At 40.0% G+C, this 27,317-nt stretch overlaps 1 protein-coding gene and 1 pseudogene across 3 annotated transcripts in view; one reads left to right on the plus strand and one right to left on the minus strand.

The window, feature by feature from the left end:
• The window catches only part of SYNE2 (spectrin repeat containing nuclear envelope protein 2), a 314,602-nt gene that overhangs the window by 109,308 nt on the left and 177,977 nt on the right, over positions 1-27,317 (plus strand). For all 3 annotated transcript variants that reach the window (XM_073895326.1, XM_073895325.1, XM_073895327.1), the window contains exons 19-32: positions 385-555; positions 5,477-5,635; positions 5,941-6,114; positions 8,307-8,441; positions 9,816-9,974; positions 12,316-12,527; positions 12,674-12,764; positions 13,655-13,773; positions 14,000-14,126; positions 15,691-15,848; positions 16,999-17,146; positions 17,977-18,584; positions 21,731-21,910; positions 24,010-24,160. In XM_073895326.1, the coding sequence (XP_073751427.1) occupies positions 385-555; positions 5,477-5,635; positions 5,941-6,114; positions 8,307-8,441; positions 9,816-9,974; positions 12,316-12,527; positions 12,674-12,764; positions 13,655-13,773; positions 14,000-14,126; positions 15,691-15,848; positions 16,999-17,146; positions 17,977-18,584; positions 21,731-21,910; positions 24,010-24,160 (2,592 nt within the window). The remainder of the gene's footprint in view (positions 1-384; positions 556-5,476; positions 5,636-5,940; positions 6,115-8,306; positions 8,442-9,815; positions 9,975-12,315; positions 12,528-12,673; positions 12,765-13,654; positions 13,774-13,999; positions 14,127-15,690; positions 15,849-16,998; positions 17,147-17,976; positions 18,585-21,730; positions 21,911-24,009; positions 24,161-27,317) is intronic.
• Positions 3,605-4,674, minus strand: LOC112822312 (craniofacial development protein 1-like; annotated as a pseudogene).

Here is a 27,317-nt window from a genome sequence, read left to right on the forward strand (position 1 = left end):
CGGCTAAGCATCTGCCTTCAGCTCAGGTCATGATCCCAGGGTCCTGGGATTGAGGCCTGTGTCGGGCTCCCTGCTCAGTGGGGAGTCTGCTTCTCCCTCTGCCCCCTCCATGCTTGTGCTCTCTCTCTCTCTCGCTCTTGCTCTCTCTCTCTCAAATAAATAAATAAAATCTTAAAAAAAAATGTGAACAATTTTTTTACTTTTTAAAGTGATAAATATGATCATAAAGTGCTATTATCATCGTCCAAAAACTAGGTTTTAAGTTACTAAAATATATTGAATTAGCCATCTTCAGGAAAAAAAGAGATAACTTTTTTTTTAACTGAAAATTATTTTATAATGTAAATGTTGCCATCTTCTTAGCAATAATTTTGAATGTTGTAGGCCGAGGAAGAACATGAAAAAGAAAATGAATTCATAGGGCAACTTAAAGTGGCTGAAGATGTTGAAAAACTCATTGGACAAGTGGAAATCTGGGAGGCAGAAACCGAATCTCTTTTGGAGTTTCTGAGACATCAAGAGGGTGTAGATGCTTCAGTGGAAGAACGTTTGCAGGTATGAGTGTAAAAGTATTATAGATTGCATGGTTGTGGACTTATGTATTAAGATAAATACAAGGTTTTAAAGTAAATAGTAATGAGGTGCGCCTGGGTGACTCAGTTGGTTGAGTGTCTGACTCTTGATTTTGGCTCCCGTCGTGATCTCTTTCTCGTGGGATGGAGTCCTTCATTGGGCCCTGCGCTCAGTGGAGAATCTCCTTGAGATTCTTTCTCCCTCTCCCTCTGCCCCCCCCCACCCCCACTTCATCTATTTCTAAATAAATAAATAAAATCTTAAAAAATGTAAATAGTAAAAGGACTACTGTTTGAATTTTCTTCGTTCAGACTTTAAAAATTGTATGGATTGTCATCCCTGGATCATTTGCTGAGATTTTGCTTGAAGACAGAGGATAGATTAGGAGACCACTAAGAATACCTATGACTCTCAATTCTTGAACTGATTTTCCTAGCTACAGAATGGAAATTAAAATATTCTCTTGTTTCCAAGGGCAATGAGGAGATGAGTAAGGATACGTCAGATAGGTCAGTGCAGTGTGAGTATAAAAGATTATACGATCTATGCTTTGAAAGCTCACCCACCCATTAAGCCACTTTCCCTTGCTTGATGCAGGAAGGGTGACGGATGTTGTTAAAACCTTTCTGTCTTTATTCTCTGGCAGTTCGACTCATTGAAAAGCAATGAGGCCAGAGTGTGTTTTAATTCATTCAGTTCTCCTGGGAAAGAAGTTACAATTGAGGTTTTTACTGAGTTCCAGCTCAGCTATAAAACTTATGGAGCATGTCATAAATTACAACAAGGTGGAAAGTTCCTGGAATAAAGGAATATTTATGTAATTCTTTTAAATCCACATTTCTGAAAGGTGTATATATAGCATTTTGTGTTTTCATGGTTTATAAGAATGGTATTTTTTATTGCTTTGAAAGTATTATATAAACATACCTGTGCCATCTGTCAGTGCTTTTATTTATTCTTATTTTTATTTTATTTTTATATTTATTTATTTGCTATATCTGGAATTTATTTTAGTGAAAGAAATGAGTGAGGAATGAGAAATTCAATATTCTAAAGCCTCTTATAAAAAATGAAAATCCAAAATACTAGAATATACTTATGTTAACAAGGAATTAAGTAGATCTTTATTAGAGCAAGATATATGGTGAAGGAAGAAATGTAAATTACTGAGCAGTACAGGTGATGTGATTTTTTAAAATGGTTTTTAAACAGTTGCTTTTTTAAAATTTAAATTCTAGTTAGTTGACATACAGTTCAATATTGATTTCAGAAGTAGGGTTCAGTGGTTCATCATTTACATACAATACCCAGTGCTCATCATAACAAGTGCACTCCTTAATACCCATCACCTACCTAGCCCATCCCCCACCCACCTCCCTCCATCAACCCTCAGTTTGTTCTCTATAGTTAAGTCTCTTATAATTTGTTTCCCCCTCTCTCTCTTTTTGCCCCCTCCCAAATGTTCATCCATTTTGTTTCTTAAATTCCACATATGAATGAAATCATGTGGTACTTATCTTTCCCTGATTGACTTATTTTGCTTAGCCTAATATACTGTAGCTCCATCCACGTTGTTGCAAATGGCAAGATTTCATTCTTTGATGGCTGAGAAGATGGGGTGTATATACCCCATCTTCTTTATCCATTCATCAGTCGGGCATTTGGATTCTTTCCACACTTTGGCTATTGTGGACATTGCTGCTATAAACATTGGGGTGCATGTATCCCTTCGAATGTATATTTTTGTATCCTTTGGGTAAATACCTAGTAGTATAATTGGTGGATCATAGGGTAGTTCTATTTTTGGCTTTTTGAGGAACTTCCAGACTGTTTTCCAGAGTGGCTGCCCCAGTTTGCATTCCCACCGACAGTGTAGGAGGGTTCCCCTTTCTCCGCATCCTCACTGACACCTGTTGTCTCTTGCGTTAATTTTAGCCATTCTGACAGTTGTGAGGTGGTGTTTCATCATAGTTTTTATTTGTATTTCCCTGATGATGAGTGACGTTGAGCATAAAATGGTTGCTTTTTTTAGACTTTATGCTTTTATATCCATAGAAAAATGTGTTAGGATATACAGATAACTAATTCTGTGTTGATCCTGAATTATGCCCCACTCTTTTTTTTTTTTAAGATTTTATTTATTTATTTGAGAGAGAGAGAATGAGAGGTAGAGAGCACGAGAGGGAAGAGGGTCAGAGGGAGAAGCAGACTCCCTGCCGAGCAGGGAGCCCGATGTGGGACTCGATCCCGGGACTCCAGGATCATGACCTGAGCCGAAGGCAGTTGCTTAACCAACCGAGCCACCCAGGCGCCCGAATTATGCCCCACTCTTAGCACATTTCCTGTTGCCTAGTAGATGCAAACCAAGTATTTTTAAAATGAATGTGTGAACGATTGACTTAAATGACAACTAAGGGAGGAATGGGGAAGAACTTTTTCTTTACATTCGATACCTTCCCATTCCTGAGTTTTTTTATGTGAGATTTTGTTACTTTTATAATTAAAAAGAAAAAAATTGAAATTATAAATGAATGTGCTCAGTGTAGAACGTTTAAATAATGCACAAAAGTATAAAGAAGAAAATAAAAATCATCATGATTCCATTGCTCTAAGATAAATAAAATCAGCATTTACTTAGTTGATATTAAACAATGTAATTTCTATATTATCATACTCATACCACCCTTGAATTGTAATTTTTTTTGTTGATTTGATAACTAAGAAGCAGTACCTTGTTATTATTTTAATTTGTACTTATTTAATTACATGTAAGGTTGAGCTATCTTTTATGTATTAACCATTTGTTTCTGTGAATTATCTGTTCATGTGTTTTCTGAATTTTGGGGAAATCTTAGTACTTCTGTTATTGAATGTTTAAGTCTTTGAGTCATGACACATTTTCATTTGTGTGGCAAATATTTTCACCAAGTCGTTGACTTTTAAGTTGTTTATTTTATTTTACATAGAATTAAAAAAAATTTTTTTTAAAGATTTTATGTATGTATGTATGTATGTATGTATTTTTTGAGAAACACCAGAAATATTTCACAGACGCACCAGAAGCTCACATTGTCAACAGGATTAAGCTGCTACTGTTTTCCCGCCATGACATCAGGGTTTCATTTTGCTCAGCCTGAGATCTCGCTCGATTTCAAACTGCCTGTGGTCCACTCGGTCTAGAAAAGCCTTCCGTTCAGTGTACCCCTCCTTCCCTCGATTATGGATGGCTAGTTCTTCACCAATGCCCTCTTCCTCCTTGAAGCTCTCCCAGTCCAATTTGGACTTCTCTAGGGTGCTCATCTTCTGCTTCTTGGCCCCAATTTTCCCCAAAAGGCTGCTCATGCCACTTGATCTTTTTAACCCAGACCCAGCAGGGAGTGCCGGCAGAGATGCAGCGACAGGAGCCAGGGGCTTTTCTTTCTCGTTCTGCTTGAAGAAAGATTTGGCTTCTTTAGAGGTAGCATCCACTTCCTTAGTCACCCTGACTTCTTCACCAGCAAAATCAAACACCTTAGTGATTTTAACTTTTTCAGCTTCTTTCGGTTTCTCAAGCTCTTCTGCTCTGACCAACAATTTACTTGAACTTGTTTCTTCAGTCTTCTCTCCTCTGTTAACATGTGTACTTGGGGGCACTTTGGGTTTTGGTCCTACATCGTTGAGGAAGCTGGCCCACAACTCCTCCTCCTTCTTCTTCCTCGCATCCTCTGGCCCCATGCCTTCCTCCTGCTCGGAGGCTTCATCTTCCTGCTCACTGCTACTCCCCTCGGACTCCTCGCTGGCATCTTCCTCCTCCGCTTCTAATGAGAGGCCACCTTGTTTTCTCTTCCTGGCCGGAATGCTCTGAGCCTTTCTTTTTTTCCCTTTGGTTTTCTGTGTCTGCTCTTCACCATCCACTTCATCTTCCTTCACTAATTCATTTACATCATCTTCACTCTACTCTCCATCCGACGGCACGTAGTCTTCGTCCTCCTCCGAGGTGTGGAGAAGTCTTCAGAGTCGAGTTCCTCCATGTCGCTGCCGCGCGGAGCGGGCGGAGCCACAGGACCTGAGCAGCTCCCCCAAACGGCAAAGCTCTAGGGAGAGACCATAGAGCTGCGGCGGGGGCGGCGGGGGCGGCTGGGGCGAGGCCCCCACCCCGCAACGTGTGCGCACGCGCAGAGGAGATTGTATTTAATTATTTGACAGAGAGCGAGCGAGAGCAGGAACACAAGCAGGGGGAGTGGGAGAGGGAGAAGCAGGCTTCCCGCTGAGCGGGGAGCCCGATGCAGGGCTCGATCCCAGGACCCTGGGATCAGGACCTGAGCTGAAGGCAGACGCTTAACGGCTGAGCCACCCAGGCGCCCCTATTTTACACAGAGAATTTTTATGTTTATGTTCTTACTCTTACCCCTAAAAAGGTCACTTCACATCCAGAGAGAGTGTATCAGTTTTCATGGATAATTTCTTCTGTTTTGTAGTTTTGTTTTATATGTAACTTTCTGATCCATCTGAAATTTATTTTTAGTATGTTGTAGAAAGCATGGTTTTAAAAAGATTTATTTTCCAATAGTTTCTCCAGTAACATTTATTGAATTTCCTTCCAACTGATTTGACTTAGAACAGCTTCATTTTAAGGTTTATTACTATTCTCTCAACTTATTTTCTGTCTATTGGCATTGTATTACTACTAGGCTTTAGTTTATTAACATGCCTACCGTATAAAGAATAATCTATAAAAGACTTTGTTTCTCAGAATCTGTACTTATATAAAGTTTCAAAATGAAGTTTTAAAATAACATTTTTAGAGTACAGATTTACCTCATTTTGGATGAATAGTTAACTTTTTATGATGTCGTGATGAGATTAAGGCTAATGTTTAACATATAATCAGAATATTTATTGTGGTTTCACTTTGTTTTAATAGCATCTTATTGCCAAAGGCTCTATGTATGAAGAGCTTGTGTCCAGAACTGAAGATACCTTACAAATGGATATACAAAATATTTCAAGCCAGGAGTCCCTTCAACATGTTCTCACAGTTGGGCTTCAGACAAAGAATCAAGAAACAAAAGAGAAAGTTCAGGTCTCTTGTTTACTATTTCCTATTTAGTGAATGTAGTCTTTAAAAGTGAGTGGTCAGTGGCAGGATGGGGAAGGAGAGGGAGGGGTTGCCCTGGAGGTTGGGAATGTTTTCTAAAATATTACTTTTGCATTTTTTACATATATGTATTTTAAATAATTTAGAACATATTAGAAAATATCAATATGGTAAATAGGATATTCTTCTGTCTAGTGGGAAAATTAGAGTTACTACTCAAAGAATGTATTTAATAATTTATAACCAACTAAACAGCTGGGCCAGGTGTTGAGAATTTCTTGTTTTTGCAGATCAATATGATAAAATTAGTTGCAGTGTTGAAAAACTCAGCTGATGCTTCACCAAACCTGGATGTCAGGCTGAAGGTGGAAGAATCACAGAAGGAACTTGACTCATACATGACAAGGGCTGAGCAATTACTTGGACAAAGAGAGAGCCGGAGTGAACTAATTTCAAAATATAAGGTGGGACTCTTTCAACCATCAAATGTAGGCTATTTATTATTGGCTACCTATCTCATTTGAAATCAAGATATTTTCATCACTGTAATTACACACAAAGTTATTGTAACTTGGAAAAATTCCCCAGTTTCATATATTGTTCCCAGAAACGATTAAAAATAAGCATTAACATGAAGAATTTTTTCAATTTAAATTTTATCATAGACCTGCTGAGTGGACTCAGTTGGTAGAGTGTCAGGAGCACAGCTGATTCTACGATATTGAGCCTGAATTTCTCTTGCTTTTTAAATCAGTGAAAAGGGCATCATAATTCCAGCTACCAAATTTGTTGTGAGACTTTAACTGAAAATAAGGCAAATAAAGGCACTTGGAATAGGTAAACTTCTCGGAATGTAAAATAACACTTTTATTATTAAAATGCTCTGATGAAAGTTCTATGTGGACCTAATGCTTCCTGTGGTTAAAGATCCAGTGGTGGTGTTCTGTATGGAGAGAGTTTCAGGTTGCTTTTTCCTGGCTTGATAGGCGACTAAAGATGTGTGCAAACCAGAGAGTCATTATTAATTAACACGTGGGAGGTGCTTGGGGGGATATGAAGTAAAAGTAAGCCAAGGTCTCTACCACTGGACACATTGGAGAGGTTGGGTGATAGGTGTCCTTTTGTTCATTCGTTTATTCAACATTTCACACACTTGCTGAACATTTAAAATGCGTTAGGCATCTTTTTTAGGAGAAGGAGCCTCTTTACTCTCATTGTGGCCTCCTTTACTTTTCTGGGCCTCAGTCCTCATTTGGCTTTTCTGGTTTGTGAACCAGACCGGGCCCTGTTATCAGCCATCTCAACACTGCTTTTCCCATGACCTCAGAACCCTCCCTGCCTGGTCTGTACTGTTTGCGTGTTGCTGGTCACCACCTTTAACCAGTTCCCTCTGTGGGTTTTTTTTGCTGCTTTTATTCCCAGGATGCTGAGAGTGCTAAACTGACCTTAAAGAGTCAATGGTTCTCAATGGTTCTCATAAATAATCACTAGGTTGGATGTCAGGATGCTGATATGGTGTGCTCAGGAGAGACAGAAGGCAGAGGAAACATGGAGGCTCCAGGCCCCTTCTCTACCAGAGAGGGAAGTTAGAGGTGTCAGTCTGACACCATTTTCCTCTTCCTGACCGCCTGCCTTTTGGAATCTGAGGCAGGGATCCCCCCCCCCGCCCCCTTTTATCTCTGGCATTTAGTAAAGTAGATCTGTTTTCACAACAGAAGCAAGATCCCTGCCCTGTATGTCCTGCCCTGAGACCCCTTGCCAGCATATAGGGTTAGTGTCTCCCTAGATCGTAAATCTAGCAGTCCTCACAGAGGCCGTGGAGGAGGGCCCTGGGGCTCAGCACTGTACCTTTTCTGCAGTAGGCCCATGACAAATGTCATGAGGGCATGAACAAATTCCCACCCAGTTTAATTGCCTTATTCCCTAGAATTACTTTTGTCCTCTGTCTCCTATAGGTTTTCTGCCTCTTTCACGAGCCCCAAATTCTTCTTTGTTCTGTCATTTGCTAATTAACTAGACTAGGTTTCTGCCAGTGTTTGCCAGGTAAATACTCCATACGAGCAGGTGGGCGTGAGAGAAGGAGCAGACACGTCTCTGCCCAATTGCTGCTCCCTCTATGGGGCAGGACTGGGTTGGCCCTGGGCAAAACTTGGAAGTTGACAATGTTGAGTTGTTGCCGCATAAAAATGCTTATGCACAAGATGAAATATTTGCCTGTTAACCCTACTATAAATTGTGTCTTATTGCAACACGAATACATGCTAGCATATTCTTCATATGGTATTGTTAATGAAGTATGGTCCTCCGCTCGCTAGTACTTAAGAACGTTAGAGGAAACAGTACCAGTGGCTCCTTACCCTGCACGATAATCCTTTTAATTATTTATCAGAGGGGTAACAAAAATCATTTTGAATATCCTAAGTAGGTCCTTATGTGGTTCTCAAATGTCTGACTACATTTGAATAATAAATATCTTGCAATTCTTTTCAAAATAATTCAAGAGATGCAAAAGGGATGTCAACCTTACTTTACAAAAAGTCTCCCGTAAATCTTCATAGTCTTCAAAAAGCCTCTTCCTAATTGTGCCTGTTAAAGACCTACCGAAATTGGCAGTAGAATGAGGCTTTCATGTTCTCACTTGCATTCTCTTTTTTAGGAAGCACTAATAATTCTTAATTCTAAAAGTCTGGTCAAGTATCTGAAAGCTGTTGAAGAACTGAAAAATAATGTAACTGAGGATGTAAAGCTGTCTTTGGAAGAAAAGAGTAACAGTGTCTGTGCCAAGTGGGAGGTAAGAACATGCACACGTGTCTGGGGTTCTGCTTACAGAGCTGACCCCGGGCCTGTCTGTGGTCATTCACTGTTGGCAGTCCCCCTGTGTGCTTCGTATCTCAGCGAGACTGATCCTGCCATTCCCAGGGCCCAGCTGGCTTCTGTGTTCAGCCAAGGACAACACGGTTTAGAGATTAGAGGGTGATTGGAGGGAGAGAAGGGAGAGTCCACGTCCCTCTCTTGGGCAGTGTCTCTGGCGGCTGTGTCTCCCCCTGGCTGTAGGTTCCAGGGTTCCACCTTCTGATGTCCCTTCTGTCTGGGCTCCTCTGAAGCCTCCAGCCCAGGGGTAGTAGCAGCCTTACGGCCAGGCTCATCTCCAGATCGCCTTCCGGTCCCCTCTCTGGCTTCTCTGCTCTTTCATCTCTTGCCTGATCAGTTCCCTGCATTAAATTCACTCTGAGTTAAATACGTAGTGTTTCCTGGGACCTTAGTTGGATCCTGACTGAGATAACACATCAATCCACACACACACATACCGAGTTTCCTAGCGAAATAGGCGTGGGCATTGGTGGCAGACAGACCTAGATTCAGCAGCTATGACCCTGGGTAAGTTGTTTAACTTCTAGGAATTTCACTGATAAAATGGGGATAACCCCAACTACTTGGCAGGATTATTGCAGGGATTTATCTGACACAGAGATTGTGTTCGAGGAAGAGTGATTAGTATTCAGTGTGTGTGTCTGGAGAGAGAGAAAAAATAAGGTAATATAATTGAATTTCTGCTGTTGAAGGGGCTCTTAAAACACATTTTAAAATAAACTTTTAAAATTTTAGGACAATTTTAGATTCACAGAATTGTTACAAGGATAGTGCAGAGAGTTCCTTCCAGTATAGGCCATGCGCAGTTTCTCCTTCTCTTATCACCTTACGTTACTGTGCTACCTTCGTCACAGTTAACGCACTCATATTGATTCATTATGTACTTCAGTTTATACTTTATTCCTATTTCCACAATGTTTCCCTTCTGTCCTTTTTTTTCCTCCTTCAGAATCCCATCCTGGAGACAGGGTACAGTTCCGTGCTGTTTCTCCATAGGCTCAGCTGTGCCTTTTGTAGATGTGTTGTCTCAGTGTGCAGCTGGCTTTCTGTTTTCTTAATGGTGTCTTTCACAGCTAACACACGTTTTTAGTTGTTAGAAAGAAAAAGAAAATACGTTTCTGGGTCTGGTATGTTTTAAAACGTCCTCCCCAAAGACACAAGGACGAACCAGAATGCCATTTAAACCCCCTTCCTATCCTTTGTTACTGCAAATATTTTTATTGTGTTTTTGATGAAAATCTTTTCAATATGCCTCTGTGGGTTTCTTTTCTTTCTTTCTTTTTTTTTTTTGTAGTCTCTTCATCATGAGATGTCTTTGTATATTCAACAACTGAAAATAGACATTGAAAAAGAGAAACTCAGTGACAGTATTTCAAAACTCGAAAAACAAATAAATAAAGAAAAGAAACTAATTCGCAGAGGGAGGACCAAGGGTCTCATCAAGGAACATGAGGTAAACCACCTGTTTCCATTTAAGTGCTGTCATTATTTTGGAGTTTATCCTACATTGTTGAAGGATGTTGTTGTGTGTGTCCTTAGCCTCGGATTAAACCTGTTCTGAAAATTACTTCAGCCCTCCCGTCCGTCCCCTGGGAATTATCCCTTACAGGGTTCCAGCTCTAACTACAACGTGTGCTGCTGGCTTTTTAGAAGTGAGAAGAATTCAGCATCGAGTTAATATTTTTTGCTATGTCTCTGTGGCCCCTGTCCTTGAGACTCTGGTTATAAATGTGTCACCTGTTGCAAAAGTACCCACAGTTGATTTTGAGGGGACATGGTGTCCTTAGAACTGCTGCTTTTGGAAAAGATAGCAAATTGGGGTCTCATGACCTCTCGCTGGCCCCCATCCTATATGCTTTTTTCCATTTATTTGACAGTATTGACTCCTCTGATTTCCTTTAAGTTTTCTACTGCTGTGGCTCTCCCAATATCAATCTCTCTTGCTTTTTCTTATTATTTTTTGGGGGAGGTGGGGAGCTTCTTTTTAGTGTCCTTCACAAATTTCTCAATCTTCAAGTAGTCTCTACATCCAGTGTAGGTCTCAAACTCACAACCCCGAGATCAAGAGCCACATGCTCTACCAACTGAGCCAGCCAGGTGCCCCACAGATTTCTCTGTTTTCATTGTGTTATCTTAATGTTTTAGTTTTGAGAGTCTCCATTTTTAGGTGGTTTCATGCCTGCTCTAGGGAATTTTATGCCCTCTGTGTTTTGTTTTGTTTTGTTTTTAAGATTTTATTTATTTATTAGAGAGAGTGTGTGCGCACGAGTGGTGCAGAGGGGCAGAGGGAGAAGGAGCGGCAGACTCCCCGCCGAGCAGGGAGCCCAGTCAGGGGCTCCATCCCAGGACCCCGAGATCCTGACCTGAGCCAAAGGCAGACGCTTAACCAACCGAGCCACCCAGGCACCCCCTTCTGCCATTTTAATGATAAAACCCTGTCTGTAATGATAGTGCCTAAATCCCTCTCTGCAGCTGAGTCCTTTCCTCTGTGCTCCAGGTTCTGAGTAGTAGATATCACCAGTGTTCTTCAGAGACCTGCCATTCAGTGTGTCCAAAACCAGCCAATAACATCTCCTCTCAAACTTTGCTTCCTCTTGTGTCTCTTGGTCACGAAGGACAGTGTCACCTGCAAACTCCCCTCCTCCCCGTCCCCTTTCCTTCCCACTCAGCCGTGATGGAGTAGGGTGCCGGGCCCCCTCGGTTACTCTTCAGAACACATGCTTCTTTTCCTTCCTATCCACCAGTGTTGCCATTGCCCTCCACCTGGCTGATTCTCCCCGTGTGATAATGGCCACATCATCTTCCAGACCCATCACCGGAGAGACTGCTGATCGTTCAGAACAGCTAGGGCCTTTTTCCTCTAGGCTCTTCCTTCTGGTAGGAAGGACCTCTCTCTGCTTTTACTTGGAGGACTTGTTCTTTCCGCACCTCCCTCCGCTGGTTCCTGCATGTGAGGTAGATTCTCTCTGACTCCTTACGGCAGACAGTGGCTCTCATAACACTTGTCACACTAGGTGCACACTGTGTGATGACTGTAGGGGAGGAAAAAGGTTTTTTCGTCCCTTGAGAGTCCCTGAGAATGGAACTGCCAAAGACAGATGAACAGGAGAAAAGCATACAGATTTTATTGAAATGTTACATGCACATGGGAGCCTTCACAAGAGAATGAAGACCCAAAGAAGTAACCAGAGAAGGAATTTTTTATACCTTTTAGACAAAGAGACCACACATTTGCAAAGAATTGACAAGACAAAGATAAATGTTAGTTTAACAAGGTTTGTTTGCAGATTCCTCTGCTCCTGTCTTTGGGCTGATGAGAGAGTTTGTCTCTAATAAAAAGAAACTTTTATTTCCGGCCGTTAAGCAGAAAGTGGGGAGCTTTTCTGTGTTTACTGCTTCTTAATTGCCTTTAGCTCAAAATAATTTTCACGTCAAAAAGGCATATTTTGGGGCCCGCCTGGCTGGCTCAATTTGTAGAGCATGCAACTCTTGATCTTAAGGTCATGAGTTTGTGCCCCACGTTGGGCAGAGAGATCACTTAAAAATAAAGAGGCATATTTTTGGGGAACGTATTCTGGTTTCATTCACTGCATTACTGGACTGTCATTGAATCCCTTTCAGGCTGACTTCCTCATCTTTGTTTCTCCAGTGCCCATTACCACACCAGGCACACAGTGGATGGCCTATAAAAGAATGTGGTGTTGAAGTCACACACATCTATTAGTTTCTAATCCTTATGGACTAATCATGTAAACTCCTTTGAAGCACATTTCCTGCTTTATTTCCTCAATCAGGCCTGCTTTTCTGAGGAAGGCAGTCTGTACCAGCTAGATCACCACATGGATGTCTTGCGGGAGCTATGTGAAGAGCTGACTTCCCAGAAGAGTCAACAAGAAGTGAGGAGAGTACTCAAAGATTATGAACAAAAGATAGAAAGACTTCGGAAATGTGCTTCCGAGATTCGTATGACACTGCAACCCACGATGGGAGGCACGTCGAAAAACAAGTTAGTGCTTCTGAAGAATAACTACACATCAGGGGAAAACAAAATGAAGCTCCTTGTGAAATCAAATGACAAGGAGTGTTCTTTCTTCTCTTTTAGGCCTGATTTTTCTTCCTCTATTTTAATATGCAATTTTGATTCCTCCCTAGGGAGACCATGAACACGTCTGAGAATGGCGGAAGGAATGCCCACAGTGAGGTGCCATCTGCAAAATCACATGATCAGCCATCAACTGAAAAGGTGTTAAATGTAGATAATGTATTTTAGAAGCAAACCCAATGAAAAAGGCCAAATGTACAGTAATCCACTTCTCGTTAATTGTTGGTTTTAATTATCTGATTATTTTCATCAGCTGAGAATTCCCATTTAAATAATGCGAGGAATTACAATACAGCAAACCAAAGCTGTAGTGAGCATCACTTTATCTTCCTCTGAGGGTGCAAACAGGTCTTTCAGAAGGAGACCATTTGCGGCCATAATGAATACACGCTGTCTGTGGACATTCCTGTTGAGGGTACAAGAGGTGGAACTTAATCTGTACAGATTCCTCAGCTTCACTGAGCTGAACTATTTCATTTACCATTTGTCTTTTTCTCAGTATAATGTCCTTTACTTTCCTTGGGAATTGAATTTTCTGAATTCTTGAATTTTTAGTAAGTGGGCATGGACTAGATGTCACAGCCAAGACTGCCAGTCAGAAGCTGTGGGGAAGGACGAGGTGTATTTGACTTCAGAGGTCTGCATCTGTGTGCTAGGCTTCTGTCTGCTTTCGACTATGGCTCTGTGGTTACAGGCAGAGACCGTATTTAGGGGTTGGGAGAACACCATTTCTGTGCTGACATACCAATTAGAAGGTGAGACTCAGTGTCATAAATATCCTCTGTCCTCCGGGAAGGCCTTTCTCGGAGCTGAGAAGCTTCAAATATGTTGTATTATCTCCTGGTTTGGGGTATAAAGAATTAGTAACATACCTTTATATTATAAAGTGTTTATCTTTTCCAGATACTTAAGTATATTGAAATATATTATGCTTGTGTATATATATTCCAGTTGTATATTCCATTTGTATATGTATATCCCAGTTAAGTATATTGAAGATACTATGTTTGCTATTTTGCATATTTACATAGGCAATGGGATCGATTAAGAATTTTAGCCTGAAATTCAAGTTAAAGCCTCAACAGGAAGAAAGCTCTATGGAGAAGTATAAAAAGGATCACAATGCAGCCCTCAGTAGTTTACAAGAGAGGTAACCCCTTTACATAACTGGAAAAATCCACCAACAATCTTTCATCAGTGCAAACATGTTATATTTTAATACGTGTTTATAATCCATTAGTCATAATGTTTTGCACATGGTCCAGTAACTTAAGCAGAAATTCCCTGAGATGTCCTCATGTATAATTGACAGTAATTAAAAAAATGTTTTGTCTTATTGTTAAAATTAAGTAACATTGCATTTAATTTTTTTCCAGGTATGATATGCACAGAGAAAATCTTGAGCTGTACTTGGAAAACAACAAATTCAGAATTATTTCTGATTTCTCCAGTGATGAGGAAAGGAGTAGTGCTTGTCTTCAGGATAAACTGACAGATCTACAGGTAATTATGGAAAATATTATTAGAGAAGTTTTATCTTTTATTAGAAAATAATACCACCATGAGTATAGAATTCACTATTTTTGTTGAGGTCACATATGCTAGGTGTTTCCAAAGAATTCTCTTTGTTGGATTGCATTTGTAACATCATTCTTTTTCAGAGTGTGCTATGCAGTCAAGTATCAAGTCCAGGAAAGACTGTTTCAGGGTCCTAATTTATTGCTCATGCTCTAATTTGGTACTCAAGGTACTGTGGCTTGCAGAGTTTTGGATTATGTTTAGGATGGGAATGAAGGCTTCAAAAGAATTGTTCAAAACAATGTGTTTGAAGGCAGTTTAAACCAGTAGTCCAACTGTGTTGCTCTCAAATTAACAATACATGAAAAACCAGTGGCTCTGAATATCTGTTTCAGTCATCATCATCTTGACCAAATTGTCCCATTGTCTATCTAATGTTGGGGCAGTAAGGAAGGGGCAGGCAGTGGAGGGATATTTCACTCTGAGTGATGGATAATCTTGCAGAGAGCCATTTGGCTCGGGAGCTACAGAAAAAACTGTCTAGTGTTGGGCACACCAATCGTAAGCCCTACAAATGAAGATCTTCCTTATTTATTATTATTGTTTTTTTAAGATCTTCCTTATTTTGAAGACAATCTGTGCAGTGCAGAGCACACTGTTGTATGCTTGGAAGTACATTAGAATGATCCCTCACAGAAAACCCAGCAGGTGGTGGAAAGGGCCATGGGAGAGCCTACAGTCCCCTCCGATATTTTATAGTTATCTTCCCTTTATGATGCCAGTTCCTGAGTCACACCCTACCATCTGGCTCCTCTCTATTTTCCATCTGAGTAAGCAGAATTAATATGTTAAAATCTCTGTTGTTCAAGTGATGGATTTAGCACGTTTTCATCACAATTAAGAAACTATCTTGAGACCTTACTCCAGTAACTGAATAATGAGTTCGTTATGAAAGCTATAATAATCCATGGGGAACGTGAAGAACAAATTATAATGATCAGCACTCAGTAAATTCTGTAGCAGTGCCTTTAAAAAAAAAAAACCACCACCAACAAGATAGGGAGCTAGAATAGTATTGAATTTTTAGGTGTTTAATTATAAATCATAACTTAATTTCATTCACTTCTTATTTGATAGAAACAGTTTTGGTTCACTCTAGTTTTATTTTCGGTTTAGGGAGAAACAAAGATTTATTATCTAGAGGAACTAGGATATCTGTTCTTACATTACATGTATCTTTCTGAATTATATTCTGTGCACCTACTTATGGGAAGGGAGTTTGGATTCCTTTGTTGGAAGGACTCCCTTGACTTCTGAGAACACAGTCAAGATTATTGTTCCCTGAAGGATACTTCACTTGTAGATGGTTAGAAAATATTTTTAAAATTTATTTAAAATTAAATTTAATTAGTTAGATATAAAAATAATTTTAATGTATTTTCATATGAAACTCTGTGTTAATAGTTGGCAAATGCCTCATTTTGTAAGAACAGAATAATTGTGCCTGTTAACCCACTAGTTGATAGATTACTTTATATGTTTCACCTAGGTCTTAAAAAATGAAACTGATGCTTGCTGGAAAGAGTTTGAAATCACTTCGTTGAAGTTAGAAGAACTTGACAGTGATGTAAACAAGCCTTTTATAAGTAACACGAGAGACAGATTAAAGGAAAAAGAAAGAGACTTTCAGATGACTCTTAATACCAGGTATAATTCTGAGATCTATTAACCATGAATTTACCGAATTTACTGAATTTTTAATGCTGTTTTAAGCTAGGCTAGTATGATACTAAGTATGCTATTGTATTTAGTTGTCACAACCCCGGTGAGAGAGGCTACCATGATTGCCATTTGACTGATGAGGAAACTGATGCTCAGGGAATATAAACAACATAACCAAGCCACTGCACTGGCCAGAGACTTAGGTGGAACTTAAACTCTGTTGAGTTCCAAAGGCCATGCTATTCTTTCCCCTCACTCTGTCATTCTCTCTCCCAACCCCTCTGCCCTTGGGCATGAATTTGGCCATGTCACTTAACTTCTCTGGGCCTTGATTTTCCCCATTTCTAAAGTGAGAGTGCTGTTATTATCCCCTATACATAGGATGTGTTTCCCCAGGACACATCCCCATTTTACATAGGAGGAAACGGGGGCTCAGAGTCTATATGTTATTTGTCCAAGGTCACACATTTCAATTTATTATTAGTAGAGCCTATTTCTTTGAATTCTATTATGTTTTCACTAATAAAATAATTTATAATGACATTTCTTTGTCATTAAAGGCAAACTTAAATTACATTCAATATTTTGTATTTCAAAAGGTAGGGAGAGGCACTTGGGTGGTTCAGTTGGTTGAGCATCTGATTCTTGGTTTCGGCTCAGGTCATGATCTCATGGATCATGGGATCAAGCCCCTTGTTGAGCTCCACACTCAGTGGGGAGTCTGCTCGAGGATTGTCTTCCTCTGTCCCTCCCCCACTCACTTTCTCTCTTTCTCTCTCTAAAATAAATAAATCTTAAAAAGTTTAAAAAAAAAAAAAAGGTAGGGTAAGGCTTAATATATTTTACAACAATTTTCCACTCAGTGTGGTATGTATTAAGCTATTAAGAATATTGGATATAGCAAACAACTTATTCTTTGGCATTTTGGATTGCTGGGTTTGGTTTTTGAGGGTTTTTTTGTTGTTGTTTTTATTTTGCTGGGTCTGGGCTTTAATGTGATGATCTGTACATATCATTGTATGTATTCTTATTGGGTAATTATTTTCTGTTCTTAGTTAAATCATGGCATTAATATGTTTTGTAGAATATCTTTATGTTGTCTTCTTCCATTATGTCTGGTTTATTTTTCATCCAGAATGGAATCTTTGGAGATGGCGCTGAAGATTGTGTCCCCTGTGGAGAAGGAATCACTTCTACTCTGTGGCTCGGACCTGCTCCTCCATGAAGTAGCTGTTCACGAATTTCATGTCATTGATGCTGATGGCATTTATCAAAACCTGAGGGTAAATATAACTTCTCCCAGGGTGCTCATAGAATAATTCAGTTCTTCAGAGATTTTTAATTATATATCAATAGTATATAGTTCGACTATAAGCAATGGCAGAAAAGTCTTCAATAATTTAGACTTATTTATTTCTCAACTCTCAATTCCTTGCAAATTTGAAAGGAGGTACTGTGGGGTAAATAATGAGGTATTTTCTTTGAATTCAAAACAAAGGTTTGCTTATGAATATCTTCTCCAATGGCTGAAATCCTAAATATTGTCCTAGACTCACATGCAGATTCTACAGTTTGCTTACTCCAAGTCTCATTTTTAAAAAAAAATTTAATTTAAAAATTTTTTAATTTAAATTTAATGTAGTTAACGTATACTATTAGTCTCAGATAGAATTTAGTAATTCATCAGTTGCATATAACACCCAGTGCTCATTACATCACGTGCCCTCCTTAATGCCCATCACCCGGTTACCCCATCCCCCCACCCCCAGGTCTCACTTTAAATAAAAAAAAAAAATTAAGTTTTATTTTTCAGATTATAAACAGATGTCCCAACAGTTTAATCTCTATTTTTACTGAAGCAGTAGATATATATACTTGTTTTCTTTGGGGGATTGGAACATCAGGAAGGTTATCAGATAATGAAACAGCTGGGCCATCTAATGATTTGTAATTAACATGTCTCCTTCTGTTGAAACTGTCAGCCTGGGCAAACCTGAGAAGCAATTTTCTAGATGCCACCTAGTCATCATAAGTGTAGGTTCATTTCTGATGTGCAGCCTTTTTTTTCTTCTGCCTCAGTTTTTTTTTTTCAGCATTTCTTCCTTTATTTTAGAATATCCAAGATTCCATAGCCAAACAGATTGAAGTATGTAACAACCTGGAACAGTCGGGTGACTTTGCATTAAAGGAATTACACCCACTTGATCTACGTGCAACACAGAATATTATGCTAAAACACAAAACACAACTCGAAGAAGTGAACCACAAGGTCCAGAGGAGTAAAGATGCCCTCAAAGCTCTGGAGGAGTTTCTGGCTTCTCTGAGAACAGCTGAACTCTCTTTTGAGCTTGTTACAGACCTTTCAGCCTCAGATACACAGGTAGTACTAGAAAATACTGTGATGCTAGAAAATAAAGAAAGAGAAATTAGCCTGATGAAGGACCAGGCCAGACATCTGGATAAACGTTTGAAGATGCTCGGCATAAGCTTCAAAGATGATAACCAGGGTGATGACACCTGCGACAAACTCCTTGTTGCTTTGTCCAGAAAGTTATTTGAGACACGTGGCTATGATGTGCAGGAAGAGTTCATGAAAGAAAACAAATTACTAGAGACTTGTATTTTCAAAAATAATGAACTCCTGAAAAACATTCAAGATGTGTACAATCAAATCAGTAAAATCAGTCTTAAGGATCCCACTGTTCCAGCTGTGAAACTACGGTGAGTCTCATTTCCGCCCATGTCCCGATGCAGGAAAATGCTTTTCCGTGTTTTCAGTATCTGTTAGGTGAGAGAATACTTCCTATGCCTTTCTACTTCTGTTCCATCCTGCTCTGCTCAGCATTCAGCATTCTTTTCTATAGACTTTTCAAACAAGCTTCATTTTTGTTGTTAGTGTGCCTTCACAAAATGCTCTATAATTTTTTTCTCATTAAAGTGTGCATTTCATGGACACAGGAAGAGCGAAATAAGATGTGTGTAAAGTACTTGAGTTCCTTCAAAGTCCCTTTTAGTGACTTTGTTACTTATTATGGGGTTCTCGTGATGGGGGAAGACCTAAAATACTCCACACGTTGGATAATAAAGAAGTGGTAGAAGATACACATGCCACGCCCTGTCCCTACTTCTTCCTGAAGTATTTGGTTTTCTCCTCTCCTCCCAGCAGGATTGGGATGGGGGCTGAGTGGGAAGGCATAGGATTGAATTTGAGAGGTCAGCTAAGGTTAGTGCTGATTCTGGAGAATGAGCAGAATTGCAGTAAACTGAGGCGGGCAGCCTTCTGTATGAGTGCTATTATTTTAATGCTGGTGTTCAGAGCCAGCCTCCAGGTCCTGCAAGTGACAATGTTAGCAAGTTACCTTTGGGGCCTCCCCTCTCCTGTCTAAATCATTCCCATGTTCCGTCTCCTCTGCCCACCGAGTCCCTCAGGCTCAATGCTCTCTTGAGGCTCTTCAGGTGACCAAGCTCTTCCCTCTGAAATTGCCCCGTGCTCTCATCTCAATGAGACTGTCATTTCCACAGTGCCCACTTCTTAGTGAGGTGTCGAACTAATTACTAATTTCGTTATTTATTGTTAATAAATTTTTATTATATATTTATAAATAATAAGTAATGAATAAATTAATGTTAATTTACACATGAAAATCTATACATTAATAAACAATAAATTGCTTTAGTTTTTAATTTAGTTGTTAATACAACAAATACATGTTGTGTGCTAGGTACCATTTTAGGTACTGGGGATATAGCAGTTAACAAAATAGACAAAAACTCTTGTCCCTGATAGAGCTTTTATCTAGTGAGAGGAGTAAGATATTCAATGTTTGATGGTGATAAAAGCTATGAAGAAGAATTAAGCAAGGAAGGAGGGGGGTTGTAATTCCAAAAGGGTCATCAAGACAGTTTTACTGAGAAAGTAAATCTTTGAGTCAGATGGGATGAGAGAGCTAGCCCGGTGACTCCCAGGAGGAAGAGCCTTCCAGGCTGAGGGGGCATAAGGTACAAAGGCCAGAGGTGGGAATGGGCCGCATTTCTGAGGAGAGGCAAGGATGTGAGAAGGTCAGCGGTGAGGGGAAGAGGTATGAAAGGGGATCAGAAAGGGAACAGGTGGGATGGGGCTTAGCTCAGGTAGGGACCTGTGGGCCATGTGATAACTTTGGCTTTTTCTTTGAGTACAATGGAAAGTCATTGGAGGGTTCTGAGCAGATGGAAACGATTTGGTTTTCAATGTAACAGGCTCTCTCTAGCTGACGTGTTGAGAACAGAGTGTAGGAGTCAAGGGAAGATACAGAAAGTCTAGCTTCATCTGTGGTAGGGCATGATAGTGGCATGGACTAGTGGTGAGGTGGCAGAAAGGGCTAAAATTCTGAATATATTTTGAAGACAGAGTCCACAAGATTTGTTGACACACTGTACCTAGGTTATAAAAGAAAGATTGGAGTCAAGAATGATTTCTAGGCTTTGGCCTGAGCAACTAGAAGAACGGAGTTACCATCAACTGATGAGAAAGAGTGAAGTTTGTCAGGTATTGAATGAAAGATCAAGTGTGCTTGGCTTTAGAAATGACAGGTTCAAAATACTTACTTGACATTCAAGTAAGGATATCAACAAAACTCATAACAGTAGATGGAGTCAGGAGAGGGGGCTGAGCTAGAGGTATGCATTTGAAAGTCATCAGTGTCTAGAATTCTAGAATGCTATTTAAAGTCATGAGATGGATGACATTGCCAGTGGAGTGAGTTCAGATAGGCCACACAAGAGGGCTGAGCTGCGTGCTCCAGGCACTCCATGTTAGAGATTAGGGAGATGAGGAGGAACCAGGCAAAAGTACTGGGAAGGAGTGGCCAGTATAGGAGGAGGAAAATCAAGAGTCCCAGGGACAAGTGAGGAGGCCTTTCAAATCTTAATCTGGCTTTCTCTCCTCTCATCTCTGTTTCTGTTGTCACTCTGAGCCTGCTGCTGACCAGTGAAGGGAGCAAAGATTGAGAATGGAACACGGGTTTAGCAAGGTGGAGGTTTCTGGAGATCTTGACGAGCAGTTTTGGAGGAGCGGTAGGGAGTGAAAGCCTTATGGGAGTGGATTCCAGAGAGAAGTGGAAGAGGGAGGTAGAGGCAGTGAGTATGTGATAAAAGCAATTTAGACCTAGGTGAATGGAGTTAATCCTTCCAGGATTAGTTTGCAGGTTAAAGCTCTTAGGTCAAATGGTTTTTTTTTTAATTTTATTTATTTATTTGACAGAGACAGTGAGAGAGGGAACACAAGCTGGGGGAGTGGGAGAGGGAGAAGCAGGCTTCCCGCGGAGCAGGGAGCCCGATGCCGGGCTCGATCCCAGGACCCTGGGATCATGATCTGAGCCGAAGGCAGACGCTTAACGACTGAGCCACCCAGGCGCCCCATGACTCTCTCTCTTTTTTTTTTTTTTGATGGGGAAGAGGTTTTTGTATAGAAGGTAGAAATTCAAGATTTCCATGCTTGTTCCTTTCTCCTTGGCCTCCTCCACTCTTCCTTAGGAGCTTGCAGGGCATGATCATCCATCTCTTTTCTTCTCTCCATTCTATGCTCTCTTTCCTGTTCACACACACACTCTTTCTCTTTTCTCTCACATACATATCTACTCCCTTTACAAGTGCGTTCACCACAGAAAAATTCTACTGCTTGTGGTTTTGTATATTTATTATGTCTAAAATACCAAATTAGTATTCTGGAGATGCAAAGAGCCTCATGAACTCTGTAATAGGACTGTGTAATTTTGATATAATAATTTGAGGGCAAATTAAAGTTAGCGTGCTCCCCCAAATTACCCATACTTGTATTGAATCAGATTGGCTAATAACTGGCTATCAAACTTTTCTCTTTCGTAATCAAGGAAAAAATCACTAATGAGACTGGATAAGGATCTAGATGAATATGAAGAAGAGAAGAAAAGCTTGCAAGAGATGGTTAATTCTCTTCCACAGTTCAAAGATGGCAGAGAAAAATCATTGAATCAACAGTTCCAAAATACAGCACTTTTGTGGGAGAGTACAAAAGCTTCAGTCACTGAATGGTAAGGAGAAAAATCCCTCCCAAATCTGAGAAGTTGTTTGTAGCACAGTTAACTTTTTTGAAATACGTTGAAAACACATTTACATGGATCCAAAGAGGGGCAAACGTGAGAGTTTCGTACTGGAAGCTCATGGGGCCAATGTCTGGGCAAGATCTGGGATCCTGGATTATAGCCCAATGAATTTAAGAGGTTATTTAAGAGGGATAACAAATATACAGTGTGTTTATGACTATTATTACCCCACCTGTGTTAGTTTCTGTTGCCGTTCTGTAACTAATTACTGGAAGTTTAGTGGCTGAAAAACAATAGAAATTTATCTTACAGTCTGGAGGTCGGAAATTCTGAAATGAAGCTGCCTTCCTTTCTCAGAGGCTCTAGGACAGAATCCATTTCCTTGTCTTCTAGAGGCCTCCTACCACTTTCCTTGATGTGTGTCCACTTCCTCCATCTTTAAAGCCAGCCATGTGGCATCTTCAAATCTTAATCTGGCTTTCTCTCCTCTCATCTCTGCTTCTGTTGTCACGCTGACCCTCCTGTCTCCCTCTTAAGGACCCTTGTGATGATATTGCACCCACACAGCTAATTCATGGTAATGTCCTTATTTTAAGACCCTTAACGTAATCATACCAGCAGAGTACTTCTTGCCATGTAAGGGAACATATTCACCGAATCCAGGGATAGGATGTGGACATCTTTGGGTTTGGGGGCATTATTCTACCACATCACCCTATTTGAATGGCAAACGTTGCTTGTCACTTACCACCATCTTTTCTGCAGAGCCTGGGCAGGCTCAAAAGTTTTCTTAACTATGTGATAGCCATTACCTACCAGTCTTAGTTGGCAGTTCTGTTGAATATTCTCCGTGCATGCCTTCTTCTTTCCCTTACTCTCTGCCTCGGCAGAGAAGTGATCAGGAAGGCTGATCCCTAACAGACTGTACCAGCCAGGCCAGTGGGTCCAGTTGGAATAGGAAGTGGGAGGTACTAGTAGGAGATTTGAGGATAAGCAGAGAGAGAGGTCAGGGTGGTCTTAACCCCTTCCCTTTCCAGCGGGTGGTTCTGGCATCTCCTACTGGCACCCTCCTGTCTGGTTCAGGGGACTTTCTCCCTTTCCCCTGAGGCTGAGTGGTATAATCTGTTTTTGCTCTAGTTAGTGCCTCAGCTCCCTGGACGTTTCCCTTAACTCTGCTCACCTCAGTGGTCCTTTTACACAGAACTCTGTCTGGGTGCACCTCCTGTGTTCTACTGGAAATTGAGTGTACAGTAGTCAAGATAAAGCCTGTCTGTGGTATTTGATCTAGTCTACCCTTAGATTTTTATAGAGGAAAGAAACTGAGGTCCAAAGAGGCTAAAGTAACTTATCTAAGTTCACATGACTGATTAGTGCCCAGCCAAAAGTAGTGCCCAGTAAGTATCCTTACTGCCAAATTATCTGTATTACTTTACTTTTTTTTTTAAAGATTTTATTTATTTATTTGACAGAGAGAAACACAGCGAGAGAGAGAACACAAGCAGGGGGAGTGGGAGAGAGAGAAGCAGGCTTCCCGCTGAGCAGGGAGCCCGACACGGGGCTCCATCCCAGGACCCTGGGATCATGACCTGAGCTGAAGGCAGACGCTTAACGATTGAGCCACCCAAGCGCCCCTTACTTTACTTTTTAAAGAGGGCTAAATCTAGAATGAGTTAAATAGACATAAACCAACTATGACTTGCTGAATTAGTATTGAAACAATCTCCAAGAATAGTGCTAGGGAGGTACTGTTTTCCAGGATGGTTTTTGGTTAATGATGAAATTGAGATGCTCTTTTCTTAAGATTATGAATCCTGTGTTTCTTTCTAGAGCTTATATCGGGTGTTTTTTTTTTTTTAATTGATCTGGTGAAAGTCATAATCCAATGATTATTTATACCATCCATTTGCCAGATAACTGTATGTGCCGTCATTCTTAGGTTGCACTGGTAAAACAATATGCTAAACTATGTCAAGAGGAAAAATCGTACTCTAAAGTATTAATATTATTATAGGATACTTACAAAGAGAGAGAGTGGTTTTCTTATTTTTAGAGATTTACCTGTTTTACTTTTTTTTTTTCTTCCATAGCCTTGACCAATGTGAAAGAGTTTTGGAGCTCTTAAGACAATATCAGAATTTTAAAAGTGTGTTGACTGCTTTGATTCAAAAAGAAGAGAATGTCATCTCCCTTCAGGCTTCCTACCTGGGAAAAGAGAACCTGAAGAAGAGGATAGCAGAGGCGAGTCCAGATTCCAAAGGAAACTACACAATGGCCTTGATAATAAAGAGGATATTATAAATAGAGTCATTTTTGAAACTTGGCTTAAAAGAACAGTGACCCCATTTTATCAGATATCTAAGACCTTATTGAAGTTATTACTAGGGCTTGGAATAATTCAGTCCCCAAGTTGATGCTGGGTTGCTTGTGTGTTTTTTTTTTTTAAGATTATATTAATTTATTTGACAGAGAGAGACACAGCGAGAGAGGGAACACAAGCAGGGGGAGCGGGAGAGGGAACGGCAGGCTTCCCGCCGAGCAGGGAGCCCGACGCGGGGCTGGGTCCCAGGACCCTGGGACCATGACCTGAGCCGAAGGCGGACGCTTAACGACTGAGCCACCCAGGCGCCACTTGTGTTTGGTTTTTGCTACTGGTGGTGTGGTTCTGTTGGAGTCTGGGTTCACCCCTGCTACTACCTCTATATAGTTTTGACAGTCTTTGCACTGACCTTCTACCAAAAAGGAACCTGAGACTTCATTTTAGGCTCGAGAGAATGAAGGTAGTAGGAAGGTAGTAGGAAAACCCCTCCATTTTTAGCAGACAAAGGAATAATTACATTTTTATTTATTCGTTTTCTGTAAAGATGTGTGAGTTTACATCCATGATGCTCCATCTGTATTCATAGCCTCACCAATCACAACATACTCCAAGAAGAGTAACACTTCTGGACACTAGATGTCATTATTTTCTACGATTTTAGGTGGTTATCAACCAAAGTGGCAGAATGGAATAGTTGAAGAATACTACTACTACCCTATATTACTCTACACCAGAAAGTTGCTTTTGCTACTGGTTTTATGAGTCCTATGCTAAAGTGCTGTTAAAGGGTCAAAAGCATGTGGGAAATATAATCTACTTGATACACCCGATTGTTAGAAAGCAATTTCATTGAACTTCCCAGTTGCTGAGAGATCTGAGAGATAATCAACCAGATTCTTACAACTTAGTCTTTATCTAGAACTCTTATTCCTGAAGCTGAAGTGACATTCAGGGTACGGACACATGGCCAGAGCTATAGATGAGGTGTAGCCTCTGCCCGAGACCTACTTTCTCAGACTCAGTCTTTTGGAACTGACCAATTACAAAGAACCCTGTTTGGATACCAGTTGTACAATATGTGACTGTCTAACTGGTTTCCTACGAGATTTATTATTTTTTTAAGATTTTATTTATTTATTTGGGAGGGGAGAGCATGAGTGGGTGGGAGAGACATAGTTCACCCTCATGAGTAATCAAAGGAAACCAGAACTCAAAAATACCTTTGTTTGCCTTTTGGTAGTCAGCGAGATGTGTCCTCTTATGTTGCTGGTTAAAGAGTAGATTGATACTACCCTTTTAGAAAATACTTCTACAATATTATTCAAGATCCTTGAAGATCTGTCTACCATTTGACCAAATATTTCATTTCTAGGGATCTAGCCTAAGGATATAAGTATGGAAAATTCTTAATACCAAAGACATTAATGGCAACACTTTAAGAATTTACTAATCTCCTTCTTTTTTCACGGGCCAAACTATGCCCCTCCACTCCAATAAATGATTTGTCCCAGAAGCTGGAAAATCCTGAAGCCAGAAAAATTGGTTTTATTTGCAAATAAGATGAGCATGTGGCCTTGAGGTTTTAAGTAACACTACTACTACTACTAAAAATGGTAATGATGATGATAATGAAATAGCTTCTACCATGTGTGCCACGTTCTTCACACATTATTGTATCATTTCATTCCCACGTAAGCCTATAACCCTACAAAGTAAGTAGTATTAGCCCTGTTACACTGGTGGGAAAACCAAGGTTTAGAGGTGTGTTTTTTTTTTTAGACAATTTTAGAAGTAAGTGTAGGAGTTTTAATGTTACTAAAATGGTGTCATTAATAAAGAACAAAGAAATTCCACACCCCTGCCCTGTCAGTTTTCCTGATTTGCTGTGGAACTGTCAAAGGAGATATACACTCAAAAAATAAGACCAATGGTATTGCTCTTTTATAATCTGCGCGAGTGCCCAATACCCCAGCAAGTTCTCTGGGGAAAAAAATGGTTCAAGCATGTGGGCCAGCCTAAATGTTTATACGACCTTTATCTCCTCCAGTTCTAAATCCAAATCTTAGAATCTTATCACAGAGTAGCTCAGATATTAATACAGTGACCTGGGTTCTTCACCTGATGTGAAGACAGGTTCATAATGCTAGTCTCAAGGATCTTACTGTTGAACAATAAGGAAGCAACATAGAGGAAAAAAAAAAAGAACCATATCCATGTATTGAATTTTTCAGGTATGCTGATCTTGCTTACCAGCAATGTCCAATTTATTTATGTCTTGGAATTTGTAAAAAAGGTAAAAAGTGACTATAGAGGTTAAGTAACTTCCCCAGGATTATATGGCTAATAAATGGCATAATTTTGACTTAATCCCAGGTCTGTGTGACTACAAAGTCATGTTTCAATCATCATAACATTGCATTTCCTGTAAACATTTGAAATATGTATTTGGCAGAAGTAAAAATTGGTTAACTTTGCTTTGTTCCACTTTCTCAACTATAAAGGTTTGCTCACCAAGCTATTTTAAAAATTAACAAAATAACTAATTACCTTTAAGAAATGTGTAAGAGGGGGACACCAGGGTCGCTCAGTTGTTTAAGCATCTGCCTTCGGCTCAGGTCATGATCCCAGGGTCCTGGGATCGAGTCCCGCATTGGGCTCCTTGCTTAGCGGGGAGCCTGCTTCTCCCTCTGCCTGCCCCTCCCCCTGCTTGTGCTCACTGTCTCTCTCTGACAAGTAAATAAAATCTTTTCTTAAAAAAGAAAAAGGTATAAGGGCCCAGGCGTTTCTTACTATGTTGAGAATCTTATATCTAGTATGGTATCTAGCATATGAGCATTTTATATATTTGCTGAAATAATATATTATTTTGTATGGAAGCTATACAAGTTCTAGTACACTAATATTTCTTTTCTCAGATGCTTTTTTAAGTGTCTGAAAAAAAGCACATTTTAATACTGATGGTTAACATAACTTTCAATTAATTTTGTGATGAAATAGATACTGTCTTCAGAAACAATCCATTTCTGTAGTATGTATTTGAAGCGTGAGACTTTACACCAGTGGCTGAAACATGATATA

This window comes from Callorhinus ursinus, unplaced genomic scaffold (genome assembly GCF_003265705.2).
Source record: "Callorhinus ursinus isolate GAN/ISIS: 27379988/994484 unplaced genomic scaffold, GSC_fseal_2.0 scaffold8, whole genome shotgun sequence".
Taxonomy (NCBI): domain Eukaryota; kingdom Metazoa; phylum Chordata; class Mammalia; order Carnivora; family Otariidae; genus Callorhinus; species Callorhinus ursinus.